At 37.5% G+C, this 13,703-nt stretch overlaps 1 protein-coding gene across 1 annotated transcript in view; it reads left to right on the top strand.

Annotated features, from left to right (window-relative positions):
• The window catches only part of ZNF407 (zinc finger protein 407), a 332,666-nt gene that overhangs the window by 203,036 nt on the left and 115,927 nt on the right, over positions 1 to 13,703 (top strand). Inside the window, exon 7 of the mRNA XM_058028941.1 lies at positions 6,264 to 6,384. Within this exon, the coding sequence (XP_057884924.1) occupies positions 6,264 to 6,384 (121 nt within the window). The remainder of the gene's footprint in view (positions 1 to 6,263; positions 6,385 to 13,703) is intronic.

Below are 13,703 nucleotides of genomic sequence, written 5' to 3'. Positions count from 1 at the left end.
TTGCCCTTCTTTTGCCAGTGTGGTAGAGGTTTCTTGTGCTATGATCCCAGGGATTTACAGGTTATAGATCATGAAGCTTGCATCTAGCAAGCATAACTTTATATTTTATGTCAGGACTGGAGGCTCGTTATTACTTTGCTATTAACTTTATACTATATAGGACAGTATCTCAGAGGCAGAGGGATCTATCTTTTTGGCATTTATCTGCCTCTGTGGCACAAACAATCAGAGATGATTCTTTAGCAGAAAAATTATCTGTACCTTCTATTTGTTTCAAGGAGAATGACACAATCCACCTTTGCTAGCATTGTTGCACTTACATGGGTTCCATTGTGTTTTCATCCAGTGCTCAACTTTATCTCAGTCATTAGCTGCATGCCCTCCTCCTTGTACTCTTTTTTTTTACCTTTTTTTTTTTTCCTCTGTCTCCATTTGGCACAATTTTCCCAAAGCAGAATGCTAAAGCCAATTACAATCAAGTCAGAAAGGGATAGGTATCAAAAATACTCTAAATGGCTTAAATAATTCCCTACTGTAATACAAGCTGTCAAGGGGGCTGACACAGAACATCTTCCAATCCAAAATTTACTTCTATCACCTGTCAGAGGCCCACGACTCAAGGGCAAATGAACAAATCCTCACATGTAGTTAAGGAGTCTTAACCAACTTAACAAGTCTCCTCTCATCCCAGCCTCAAGGCCTGAGATGTCCCAACACCCCAGAGAAATGTTCAGCTGCTGGTAGAGATTTGACACAAGGGAAGACTGGCTGTAGGACCAGGCACTTAGACTTTTCATACTCTTTATTCTGGTATTTCTTACTCTATTCTTCTGTTCTTAGATGAGATTCTTTCTTTGTACCTAGAGAAATGCCTTTATCTTGTGAAAGATGCATTTTCTTTGGAAATATTACAGGCAACATGAAGTATAACTTGGTGTTAAAAAAGCTGAGCCTCGGTCACTATTGCAGCAAACTATGCAGACCAGTTTGGTAAATAGGATGTGATCCCTTGAAGAGATGTTTTTCCTTTTAAATGAAAAGAAGCACAGGAATGGTCAACTGAAAGAAAAAGCCATTCATTTTAAGACTTGAAAAACTTTAGTACTTAATATATTTGTAAACATGATGCATCTGCATAAAGATTTCCTTGATATAGGCCATCTCAACTGTAAAGTAGGAGCAAATAATTTGAGCTATCAAGAGATTCCTGGTGTTTTACCAGTTGATGTTTTTATTCTGTTTTAAATACATTGTGTCTGTAATGATGACCTGGTCCAATGAGAAACATACACTTTGGACAGAGAATAAGTGAAGTTGTTGGCTGATTTTGTCTGGGGAAGATGCTCCAACATTATTTTATGACCTGAGTGCACCCTCTTCCAGTTGTATTCTGCAAGAATCTGTCTCTGGTATTCTGAAAGTCTTTCACTGACGATGTAAATATCCATGAAACTTCTGTTTTGTGAATTGAAGCAATGGCTTAAGGAGTGGTCCAGAGTTTGACCAGAATTTTATCACACTGAAAGGAATACTTACATCTCTACCTGCCAAATGCTTTACAATAGGCACTTGTGCCTGCGTAGGCTGTGATAAACTGTCTTAAAAAACTTGGACCACAGTATCAGCAGGTGCTGTGTGGTAAATAAGGGGTAGTTTGTGGTGCTGCAGGAACATAGATGTAGTTCTGGTGTCTCAACAAGGCTGCGAGGAAAAGATTTTGTCTTTTGAGTCATCCTGAAGCAAGTTTTTTTGATTCTTATTTTGCTCCACTAAGAAAACCTTTCTAAAGATAGTTTTTGCTGGATTTAGAGTAAGTTGAATTACACAAAGAATTAAACGATTGCCTGAATTTTGTAACAAAAAAGGGTAAATAACCTCTAAATCAGCCACCAAAAATAAACACACCCACAGACACACACACACACGCACACACATGCACACACACACACATAATATCAGATAATTTAAATATTTTGCCTTAATCATGATCAACTAGGAAGAAAAAACAAGCAAGGTTAATAATTTCTGGCTTGAAACAAAAACATGGAAAAAAATCATCATTTTAAAATGTCTTCTTTATGTTCTTGCTCTTATTGTTCTGCTCACCTCCTTTGTTTCCCTGTTTGTCTACGTTTCCCAGTAAACTTCCATGTTGTGCTGTAGTAGCTGACTCAGTCCCACAGTGCTGATCAGTCACAGCCTGTGTTCTCGTGCATGAAATCTCTTTTTTAATGTTGGTTAGTACTCCTGCAAATTGCAAAAACCCCATCCTCATCTTCTACACATCAACAGTCTGCATTTGTTTTCCATGTGTTGGTTGTGGTGGGATCTTCCCAGGCTTGATAGAAGTACATCACAGTAGTAAAGTGTTAGTGGGTAAGGACACTTACTGTGCACTGCTGTGACAGTCACCATGAACCTGTGGAGCTGCTTAAGGAGATCGTGTCTTTGTTCAAATATTTTCATGCATTTTTGAAGATGGTAGCTTATATTGTACAGAGCACTGTTTGTATGATTGCTTCTGCTCACTCATCTCAAGACATTTATAGGTCAATGTAATAAAGAAAGAAAATTTAATAATATATGTGTTTTTATCCAGATGAGTGACTCACTTTGTGTTTCTATTTCTCATGTGAACTGCTCTTTGACTTTAATATGTAGTTACATTACTCGGCATTGAATTTATATGTATAATGTAGATTCTTCCCTTCAACTTCCCCACCACAGCTTAGAAAAATTTTAATGTTGAATACCACAGGAAATGCTGCAAGAAAGAAGACTTATTGCTCTTTTCAGCAAGAGATAAAATTTGAAGAGCATCTTTGTTGTTTTACCTTTTCTATTTACACCAACATTTACAGCAGATTAGCCTTTGATTATAGCAAACCCTTGACCAGCAAAGAGACCAAAAACCTGGACTTTTAAAACTTTCTCCCTACCTAAGAGAAATTGTCCAGTAGCAAGAGAAAAAGAGGAAACAGAAGTTACTGGTTAGCAGGAGCTTTTATATACTAGTGCTCTGTATGAAGTGGCCCTTTTGTCATTTTCTTCCCCAATTTTTGATTGTTGAAGCTCAAATTTCCATGTCCGGTGACTTAACCAACAGATGCACTTAAGAAGTTGGTTGCAGTGTTGTCAAAAATGCAAAGGCATTTCTTTTGTAATCCCATGCTCAGGAAATGTAGCCTTTTGAAAGTGCTTATGTTAAAAACAAAGTAAATCCCCACAGAGTGGGTCCTTGATCTTGGAATGTGTGTCCTTCATTTTTGTTCCTCTACAGAGCTTGTTGACCATGGAATCATTTTGGTGCATCTATCTTTTTTTTCATGGGGCTTGTTATTGACAAAGGTAGAGATGGTGAGAAACAGATAAGTCTTCTGTAGTGGTAATGGGTGGAGGGGATTAATTTTTTTTAAACTTTTTTGGTCTTTAAATATAATAGACTTTGTCCTTATGGTTATAGATACACTATTTTAAAGTTATTACGTACTGTTATTTTAAAAAATACTGTCAATACTGACAGTTTTATTTGTGTAATTTTAATTGTGAATGAATTAGAACCTTGACAGGGGGTGAACAAGAGTCTTTTGGAATTTTTAATGGCAGCCCATATTAAAAGAATTATGTGTATTCCCTGAAATGTCTGGGGGCAAGAAGGGTGGAGGGAAAACTGGGACACAAAGTCTGATTAGAAGCATCCTGGCCCATGATAGGGAAGACAAAAAAATTCTTAAATCAATGGGTCTGTAGAAAGCTTTGATAAACAAATAAATAGAGTACTCCTACAGCTAATATGCTCTTCAATATCACCCAATCCAAAGAAATACCTAGTTGTCTTTTAGGTTTTTTTCAACTGTACTAATTAACCTGGTTTTTTTCCATAAAAATACTGTTTCTTATGTACAGCTCTTAAGAATTACAGGCTGTGCTAGGCTGTCTTTTTTCTTCCCCATTTAGTTGGCTTTTGTTGTGTGGTACTGCTGTGATGTATTTTCTGTCAGGTGAGATTTACACATAGTCTGCTTGACAGGAGCAGTTAGCCACAAGGATTTCCTAAGGAGAAACTTCCTGGAGCAGTGGGCAAGGATTACCATTTTTCTTACAGTCAAGATGGAATTTGCAAGCCCTCCTGGCTGCAATGGGCCCTCACTCAGCTGTCAGCCCCACTGGCCCTGCCCTGGCACAGCAGCAGACCTTTATTTGATCTGTTCTCCCCTGAATGGCAAGCTAAAAATCTCCTTTCAGTTCAGATCTGCCTTTTTTTTTTATTCAAGGGGGCAAGTAGGTAAGGTTCTAGTGCATTTTAAATGAAAGCAGTTAAAATAAGTATGTATGTTATCTAAAATACCTGTGGCTTAACTACTTAGACTTGAAAATGTTGCTATCTTCTTTAATGCTAGATGATAAAATAAATCAGAAGGGGAAATCTTCAGTTCAAGAACAGGTTACGTTGCTAGGGAGTCTGTGGCCTCCCAGAGAGTTTAATTGAAGCAGCAGCCACTACCATGCAAGCTGCTGGGAGAATCAGCTTCTCCAGAGCAGAGTGTCAGGGTCTGACAAGAAAACCCCATTTGGGGCATGAAAGACGTACTTTCCAGCAGTCTCAATTTGTCCAGCATGGAGGCTTCGGCTTTTGTGTCCTGCTCCTTCACCTCTCCCTGTCCCATGAAACAATAAATGAAAAACATACGCTGGTATTCTCTCCCACAGCTGCTAAACACAATTATTTCAACTCTTTATGGAGCTTTCAGAAGCTGCTCTGTGCTCTTTCCATCCAGCATTAGGGGTTTTTCAGGCCTTGAGGGCCTTGCACATCTTTTTTCCCTTGGGAAAAAAAACCCCAACAATCTCCAAGAATGAAAAATGCGTATTTCTCTCTGTTCTCAGAATTCTGGCAAAGTCTATTTCAAAATCTTCAGAGTCTCCTGCTATAAACAGCTTCAAAAATTTGTCTTGGAGGCATGGCTGTTTGGGAGTGGCTGTTTGCTACTGATTGCAGAAGGCCACTCATACTGATAGGGTTATACTGGTGGTGACTCTTCTGTCAGTCTGAAAAACTTCACATTACACCTGCTAATAGGCTTGTGGTGCAATTTGAAACTGCCTGTCCTAGATCTCTGAACAGTCTTCAAAGTACATGTCTGTTTCTAGCAGTTTTATCCAGACTTCTTAAGTCAGGGATGTTGATTCCTTATGTAGTTTTTAGATAAATACATTGGAAGGCGTGCATACTGCAGTGAAAATAATGTAACTTAGGAACTGGCTTTTAGCTTCTCCATACAAAAAAAAACCTCTTTCCTCCCTAAATGGTAACTATATCTGCCTGTAAGCCCCAAGGAATGTTTCTGTGACAACCAGTTGGAAAAATGGGATGTAGGTGTCTTAACTAGTCATCACAGTATATCTGTCATGAGGTTTTGCCTTAGTATCTTCTAAAAGGTAGACCCCTCCAGTAGAAGGAAAAGTATTCTTTTTACGCAGAAACTTAGAGACTAAAGATTTTTACTTTTCTTCAATTATTAGTCCTCTAGAAATTTTCAGTGGAGCTGTACATTCAGCAGAGATTGAATTTTAGTCATCTGAAAATGTTATCCTTTTTAAAGTTTAGTAGTTGGTGTTTGTTTGTTTATTTTCATTAACCTTTCAAGTCCTTCTGCTGAAATTGCCCTACTGTTCAAAAAATATTCACAAGGGCAGAAGACTAACAGGCAAGATAGGGGGAGTGGAGCAGAGAGTTCTGGTTCATTTTCTCAGTCCCAGTTTATTTATGTTATTTAAAGAATAACATTAAAAATTTAGGTTGGAGATGGAAACAAAGACACTTATCACCTGGAGGTGTTCCTTTCCGAGCATATGCTGAATACAAGATCAGTGTGATTTCTCACCTTTTGCCTCTCCCTGTGTTGCTTTTGGGGCTGTTCTTGGCTCAGATTGAAGGGAAGATATGGTGTGAGACAAATGCCTGTCACCTGGTTAGGGTATTTTCATGGAGTAAGACCCAGAAACAAGTTTACTCTGTTTCAGTGCTGTTCTTTCTCCTCCTTTTTGCTGCTGTGTAATTCCCTGTGAGAAGTCACTTGGATACTGATGTGTTTCTGTCATATTTTGCAGTTAATGCATTGTATTTGCAAGTTTATGTTGTATTTGTGTTCGCTTGTTTATATACACAGGCTAAAAGCTGTCTCAAGGGATATGCCAGAAATTTGGGGTTGTCTTCGTTTTCTCTAGATGAAAACTGATAATCTTCTCTTGTCACCTTCCAGGAGAGAAACCATTCAAATGTGATGAGTGTAACTTTGCTTCCACAACACAATCGCATCTGACACGACATAAGCGTGTCCATACTGGAGAAAAGCCTTACAGATGTCCCTGGTGTGACTACAGGTAATGAGTCATTAACTAAAGCATGATGAGAGAAGGGTTAAGGTGATCAGATGAGGTTCATTTGAAGTCACCAATAAAAATACATTGCCATTAAAATACCATCAGGGCAGCAGTAATTACATATTAAATTAGGAGCTAAATTTAAAAACTTAGTCTTCAGTATTTAGGTGTTACTTTATAAAGAAAAACAAATGATGGGAAACCTTTTAGTGGTAACACTACAGTGCTAATGTTGAGTGTTTGTTTCACAGCTGCTCCAGTGTCTGTTGGAATTCTCTGTGGTGAGGCTGCTTATCTACATTGCCTTTTCAAATCATTTGCGGTTTTGAAATTTTTCTTGGTTGAGTTGCGACCATTTCACCAAGAAAAGAAAAGTTCTCTAAAAGGCTTACCAGCCTGAGTACTCTCCAGACACTTATTTGAACTGGGCACAAATCAAGCTAGTTACAGTTCTTCAGAGTCTTGTTGTTCTGTTCCAATTTTCCTTTTCCTTGCTAGCCAGGGTGTTAGGATGAAAGTTGGCCAAAGGGTTGGTTGCATGGCAAAGCCTCCCATGTTATACCACTAAAACCCATCCCCATGTTGGGGCAGCTGATTAAATTTTAAAAGAATCACATTGAACAGTGAAGGTTACTTCTGGTGCTTTTCACCTGGTGTCTTTGGTTTGTTATAGACTACTTATTAAATGATCTCATGTTGCTTCTTAAATGCATCTTTACTCTTAAACACACATCTTCTACATTCTTGAATACTTTTAATACCTTGCAGTGAGGTGACTAGTCTATGTGTACTATAAAGGAATCCACAGAAGGATTTTGTGGGCAATTTGCAAGAGTTGATGTTCAAAAAGTTCTTAAAAATCAGCATTATATTTGATAAATGGCATATGATTAGACGAATGTGTTGTGATGCATGCACACAAGAGGGGAAAGTGAAACATTTGAATATACCCCTATAGCATTTTTGTATTTTCTTTTCATGCTGAACATACAACTGTAATGTTCCTTTAGTATAAGTTTTAATGTAGTTTCCTAAAGCAAGACTACATAATGAAGCCTATCTGCTCTCATAATACCTGTTTTCATGCTATTTATGTGCTACTTTACAGAAAACTCATGTACAGAAAGCTTCTGCAGGGGTCACAGATTTTCTGTACAAAACTTCTCATTGCAATATTTTGTTTGTGTGGGGCAAATGTTCTGTGAACTCTTCTGTACTGAGCACCCATTAAATCACACTCTAGAACTGCAGAGAACTGAATTTGATGACCTCAGGGGGAGGGGGCAATGTTTCTGTGCTGCCACCTTAAGGGTGTCACTGTTTCTTTATTTTTTCTTTTTAAGTAGAAGTGGTTTTGTCAGCTTCAGTAAGTCATCTAGGAATTAGAGGTGGTTTTCATTTGTCAGAGCAGTTGTGTTAAAAGGTCTGTGTTGAGTGAAGTGAGAGCATATAAGCATTACTGTGACACGATGTGCTGCACTGAAGGTAAAAGAAGTGCTGTCTTTAATGCTGTGTGTTTTAGGACACTTAATCTTGTGGTCATCCACTTTAACTGAATCATCCCAATTGGCAGGAATAGTCTTTTTACAGGGCTAGGAAATGAGAAGTGGGTTACAGTGGGTTTGAGATCCTAGGCTGGGAGACCCAAGAGACTGGGAGTGTTGTAGATGTGAATCAGTTTGGGGTTTGTTACATACATCCAATGAGTGGATGCACTTCTCTCACTCAGGATAACCACATGCATAACCCAGTGCTCTGTTGAGTGAAAGACAGATCATCTTACTTTGGATAAAGAGTTTTCTGTATGGGATATAAATTCCAAGAAATAACAAGTTTTTAAAGAGTATTTTATAATACTGGAGGTTATTAGAGAATATGCAAGCATAGCATATTTTATCAGGATTAACAAGAAATATCTGGGCATGCCCTGCTTTTATATTATTGAAAAATAAATGTTTCATGACAATAGAATGTTAGTTTCCATCCTTCACAGGCCAATTTTGACCTAACCTTTGGAGGCTGATCTCTACAGATACCAGCTGATGAAGCTTTGATTCTGCAGGAAATGTGTTCCAAGCTCAGCTGAAAATCATCTGGTAGGGATGCAGGAACCAGAGCTATGCTGCTGCTGCTGCTGCAAGTTCATAGAGGCAGTGAGGCACTTTGTGTAGCTGCAGAGGAGCCCATAGAGGGGCTGCTGTGTTTATTAGCTCAGCAGTCCTGCTTGTGCCTGCCAGTTTCCACAGTCCTGGGATATTAGCCAGCCTTGTTGGCAAGTAAATGTTCTGCTCTCTATCCACCTCACTCTTCATTTTAAACTACAATTTTAAGGGAATCACATGTTGCCTCTTTGTCAAGTCATGCAGTATTTCTCTTTTAAAGGAAAGTTATTAGCAACTCTGTAAATAATATTGTTTGCACAAGTTCAGCAGATGGTATGTAGTCTTGCAAGTGTCACATAGAGAAAGTGTTAAAATGAAGATTTTAAAATCTGCTGATCTAGTGATAAAATTCACCCCTAAGCCTAGTGGTTGAGGTCTCATTGTGATGCTGTGAGCTCGGCCCTTGCACTGTAAGTTCATCCAGACTATTTCATGTGTTGCTGTTTAGTGTTGCTTGGCAACTGCAGACTCTTTAATGAGCCTTGTACTTTCAGGGAGGTGAATATTCCTCTTTCTATGTTGGGATATGGAGGAAAGTATTGTTAGCCTTAATATAAATTTTCCTTTCATTGATAACTAATCTCTGTTCTATGAAGCAGTTTGAGACACTTGAATTAAAACAGTGGCTAAGTACAAGATTTTAAACTATTCCCATTCAGCTGATTGGTGCTCAGAGCATTCTTGGAGATTCTTGACTTCAAGCTTTTCAATTCCTCAGCCTGAAATGGTGAATAATCGTCCTGCAAAAATTCTTGCCAGTCTAGTGAGTGAAAGGGTAGATAACCCTGGCTAGAAGTACAGAAAAAGGGCTATTGGAAGAAACTAATCTGAATTTAGGAACTGTTATAAACTTTATAAACTGGAGTGAAATCATCTGTATGGTACTATGGGGAAAAGAGTGATTTTGGCTGCATGGAACAGAAAAGGCAATTTATTCCCTATATAGCACACAGCATGAGACATTCTTTTTTAAACTAGAAAAAGACATTAATGGATGTGGTTTTCTGAGGGGAATGGTAAACTAACTTAGCATTTTTAGCTCACAAATTATAAATTCTCTATAATATGCATATGCTTATAGTTGTACTTCAGTATTCTTGTGAAAAATGTTCCCTTCCATCTCTAGTTTTTGTCTGGTGACCACTTGATATTTATTTTTGTCAAAATCTTTTGTATTTTGATGACAAAGAAATTGACATCTGCTTTTCGATAGTAGTATATGACTTCCAGTAACAATTACAATTTGAAATTATGTTTTCAGTCTAGTTTTAAAAATCCTTTAGAAGGAAGCAAAATATAATATTCATAAACACAAACGTTTAGCTGTATTTTTGGTTACATATTTTTCACATTTCGTTTTTCAATTTAGGTTTTTCCCCATTTAGATAAAAATATGCATGATTTTCCTTTGCATTTACTTTTTCAAATCACACAGCATGTCTCTCCATTCTTAAGTCAATGTGCTTTGTCATACAAAAATATTCATTCACCCTTAATTAATGTTCAACCTAATTTTATAATACAGAATTGGTCTCACAGGGCCCTGCACTACCATTACTTATGCAATGCTTATTTTATTTTTCCTAGTCATTTAAAAAAGATGTGTTATGTGACTGAACTTTTCAGATTACACCATCCTGGAGTAACACTGGCAGCATTGCATTTGGAAATGGGCACAGTAAGCACTGAAGAGCTGTATAACATCCTGAAAATGAGCAGCACCTGTGACACAGGGCTCTAAATCTGTTGGCTGTATAGTCTGTGGACTATACAGACAGACTTTCTAAACCTGCAGCATAGTTAGGTACTTGAATTTAACCTGATTGCAGAAGTGAAAAATTCCCCTAAGTCTGATGCTGTCAATGAAAGATGTAGATATACAGCATTTTCAGAACTAAATTGGTTTTTTGCATGTGTCTAAGAAAGGGAAATCTCATTTATTCATATGTAAGGTTTTAAATTTAACTCCCATTTGTTCTGACTTCCTATATAACTACTAAAACTTCTCAGGCAATTTATGCTTGTGGTGTGTGGGAGGGGGGTGTTTCAGTGAAATGGATCTGAGTTACATGGAGGGGGGCATGCAAAAGGCAGAACCCTGCTTTTCTCACATTATCAAATTTGTTGGATTACAGTGCTCAGGAGAAGCACTGGCGTAGTTTCATGATGCAGAAAGAGTTTTGCTACTACTTTGACTACAAGAGTGTGGGACTGATATTATGGTAATGGGCTTCAGGTCATCCCTCTGCTGTGATTAAAGAAAATAATTTTCATTTGTCTGGGACTCCACTGTATGGTTCATTTTGCACAGAGTACCCATGGTGGTGAGGGAATGGAAGGCAATATGCAGAGGTGTTTCTTAGTCATAGATAAGAAGGTGTAGAAGTTGGATAAAACAAGCAGCCAGGCCAGCAAAACAGCATGCATTCCTCTCTGTTAAGTGTATGACTTGTGAAGGATGTCTTATAAGACTGAGAATAAATAGCATACATTTTTAATATAATTATGTAAGCTAAAATAAATATTTTACATTTATTATGCATAATAAAATAATTAAACAACATTCTGTAGGGGAATTATGGCATCTGAAATTCCAACTGCAGATGGATTCATTGCATATTTTCAGCAGCAGCAGCAGCATGACTTAGGAGGAGTTACTCCACAGGGGCTACTTTTCTTTTTTTGGACAGCATCTCTAGGGAGTTCCTATTTCTGTCTGACTTATAGTATCTGTTCATAGGTTGTAAAGACCAGTTTATAATACACTCCAGGATTTGCACCTAAGTCATAAGAATGTGCAAAGTAAGTGTTTTCTCTCTGTTTTGGTGAATTCAATAACTTTTAGGTATGATGGCATCGGCTGTGCACTATTCCCTTATTACATCAAGGATAACTAGGGACTACTTTACAGATGAGGTAAAAATACATACTAATTGATAGCAAAGCTGAAAGGCTGTTAAGGCAAATTCTACATAAAATGATGAAAACAGTTTATTTATCATTAAAACATTAATATCGAAATGCTCTTTGTAACCAGTGAAATTGAATATGCTTGTATAGGAAATGTAATCAGCTATATAGGCTGATGAGGATTCCAGGTGGCAACCAGCATTGCACTATGGGAGAACACTTTTATATATATACATCACAAAGACGGAATTGGGAAAAAATGGTGCATATACTTTGTACAAATACAAAATTGTTAAGGAAAATAAAGCATGTATGTAATAGAGCAAACAGGGCCTTTGGGAAGTACTCCAGCTTCTGCAGTGTTCAGCAGCAGGAGTTGAGGATATCCAGTGCCTTGTGCTGGGAGACTTATAAACAAATGAAGATAGAAGTTTAGAGAGACATTCTGTCAGTGCATGGGCACAGTTCCCAGATGAAAACTCAGAATATTATTCCCCCCTTAGTTTTTAGTAAACATTCAGATAAACTACTTGGAAATGTTTCTATTAATCTGGAATAAAATATGCTGTAACATTTAAGTCTTTAAAAGAAAAATAATCTGAAATAGAATTTAGATATAGTTGCAAAAACACTTTAATTATTCCAGCGAATACATGCCATACAAAACAATGGTCAGTATTATTCCCTTCTGTAATGTTTCTGTGGCTTAATAAGACCTCTTATATTCACCTAAGTTATAGCATATAGTTTATGTGATGAAATCAGAAAAAAAATATGCAGTGTTGCAGTAGCATCAATGCAGATCAGCTATCAGGTTAACCAGTTTAAGCAGATGTAATTCCTAACACTTGGAATGGCAGAGCACACAGGTAAGGATGTGACCCTTGCTCCAAAGTGTCTGTGCTGACTGCACTGACTGGCAAATTGTGTCTCTGCAGTTTTGGACAATCCTTGGTGGCAGCGTATGAAAGAACTTGGGTTCCCTCTCTCAAAGCTGTCTCTGTCCAATGTCACTGCATGGAGTGCTCAAGAGAATGTGTGTAGGAGGAAACACGATTGTTCCTTAGGGAAAGATCGGTGCACAAGCACTCACACGTGCATTGCATTGGTATGTGTTGACTTGGTGACTGTGCTCCACTGGGAAGTTGCCGTGTTAAGAGGCCTTGGCACAGCATAAAATACTGTCATCATGTTGTGAGATCCTCCATATTCTGTATTTGTAATTAAAAGCATAATAAATGCACTCTACTTGGTAGAAGGGTGGTATGGACTTTTACTAATTTTAATGGCTAATACTTGTTAAAGAAATTCATCAATAATTCCGTGAGCCTTGGTACCTCTTTTGTTGTTTTGGGATTTTTTTTCTTTTTATTTATGTATTTTATTTATTTATTTATTTACTTGTTTGTTCTTAGGGGTTGGTTTTTTCCCCCTATTGCCACTCTAAGAAAGAGGAATTAAAATATGCCTTTTTAACTCAATGGATCTGTGATTCTCACGCTAACACTGAACTTGGGGCTTTAAGGATGTGCCCAAGTGGTGATGCCATTGCAAACACTGATAATACTATTCTCATTTTAGGTTGAGTCCTTTGAAGGACAACTTTTAAGGGATCTATTTAAGCCTAAATGCTGTGCTAAATTACTCAAAGGAGACTGCTGAGTTTAATGTTACTGAGACTTGAAGCCGTTTCAATATCAATTTAAAAATTAATATCTGGTTTCAGCATCTGTTACAGCCTTTCTTGATAGGCCAGCAGTTTGTAAATTGTTCACACTTTGATTTAAGTTCTGAAAAAATATTGTTAGTCTCCTGATTTCTTTCAGTAGTCACTGTCTTTCCCTTACTGTTCAATTTGGGCTTTGTCCCTAAATGTTTCTGTGGCAGCCCCTTCCCTGCTGAACTGATGGTGTTTTTTCTGAATCAGTGTCCAAGACACTTAACCCAAAACCTTGAAGTATTTGGTGTCTAGGAAATATGAATAAGACCCACTTCATGCAGTGGTCAGATTAATGTAACAAATGTATTCTTTTATCACTTTTTATCGTCTCTCTGTCCTCACACTTCTTTTTTTGCTATCATATGTAGTCATCACTGTCTCATCTATTCCTCATTCTTAAATAGCATAAATATGTTGTCATAAATACATGTATATTTATATTTTATATATACTTAATTCACATTTATCAATCTGAAATATCAGCATATTATTCAAATTAAAACAATCCTAAGTATGTTGTATTTTGA

This window comes from Melospiza georgiana, chromosome 1, assembly GCF_028018845.1.
Source record: "Melospiza georgiana isolate bMelGeo1 chromosome 1, bMelGeo1.pri, whole genome shotgun sequence".
Taxonomy (NCBI): domain Eukaryota; kingdom Metazoa; phylum Chordata; class Aves; order Passeriformes; family Passerellidae; genus Melospiza; species Melospiza georgiana.
The sequence above is the reverse complement of the archived record's forward strand: the minus strand, read 5'-3'. Positions and strand labels throughout refer to the sequence as shown.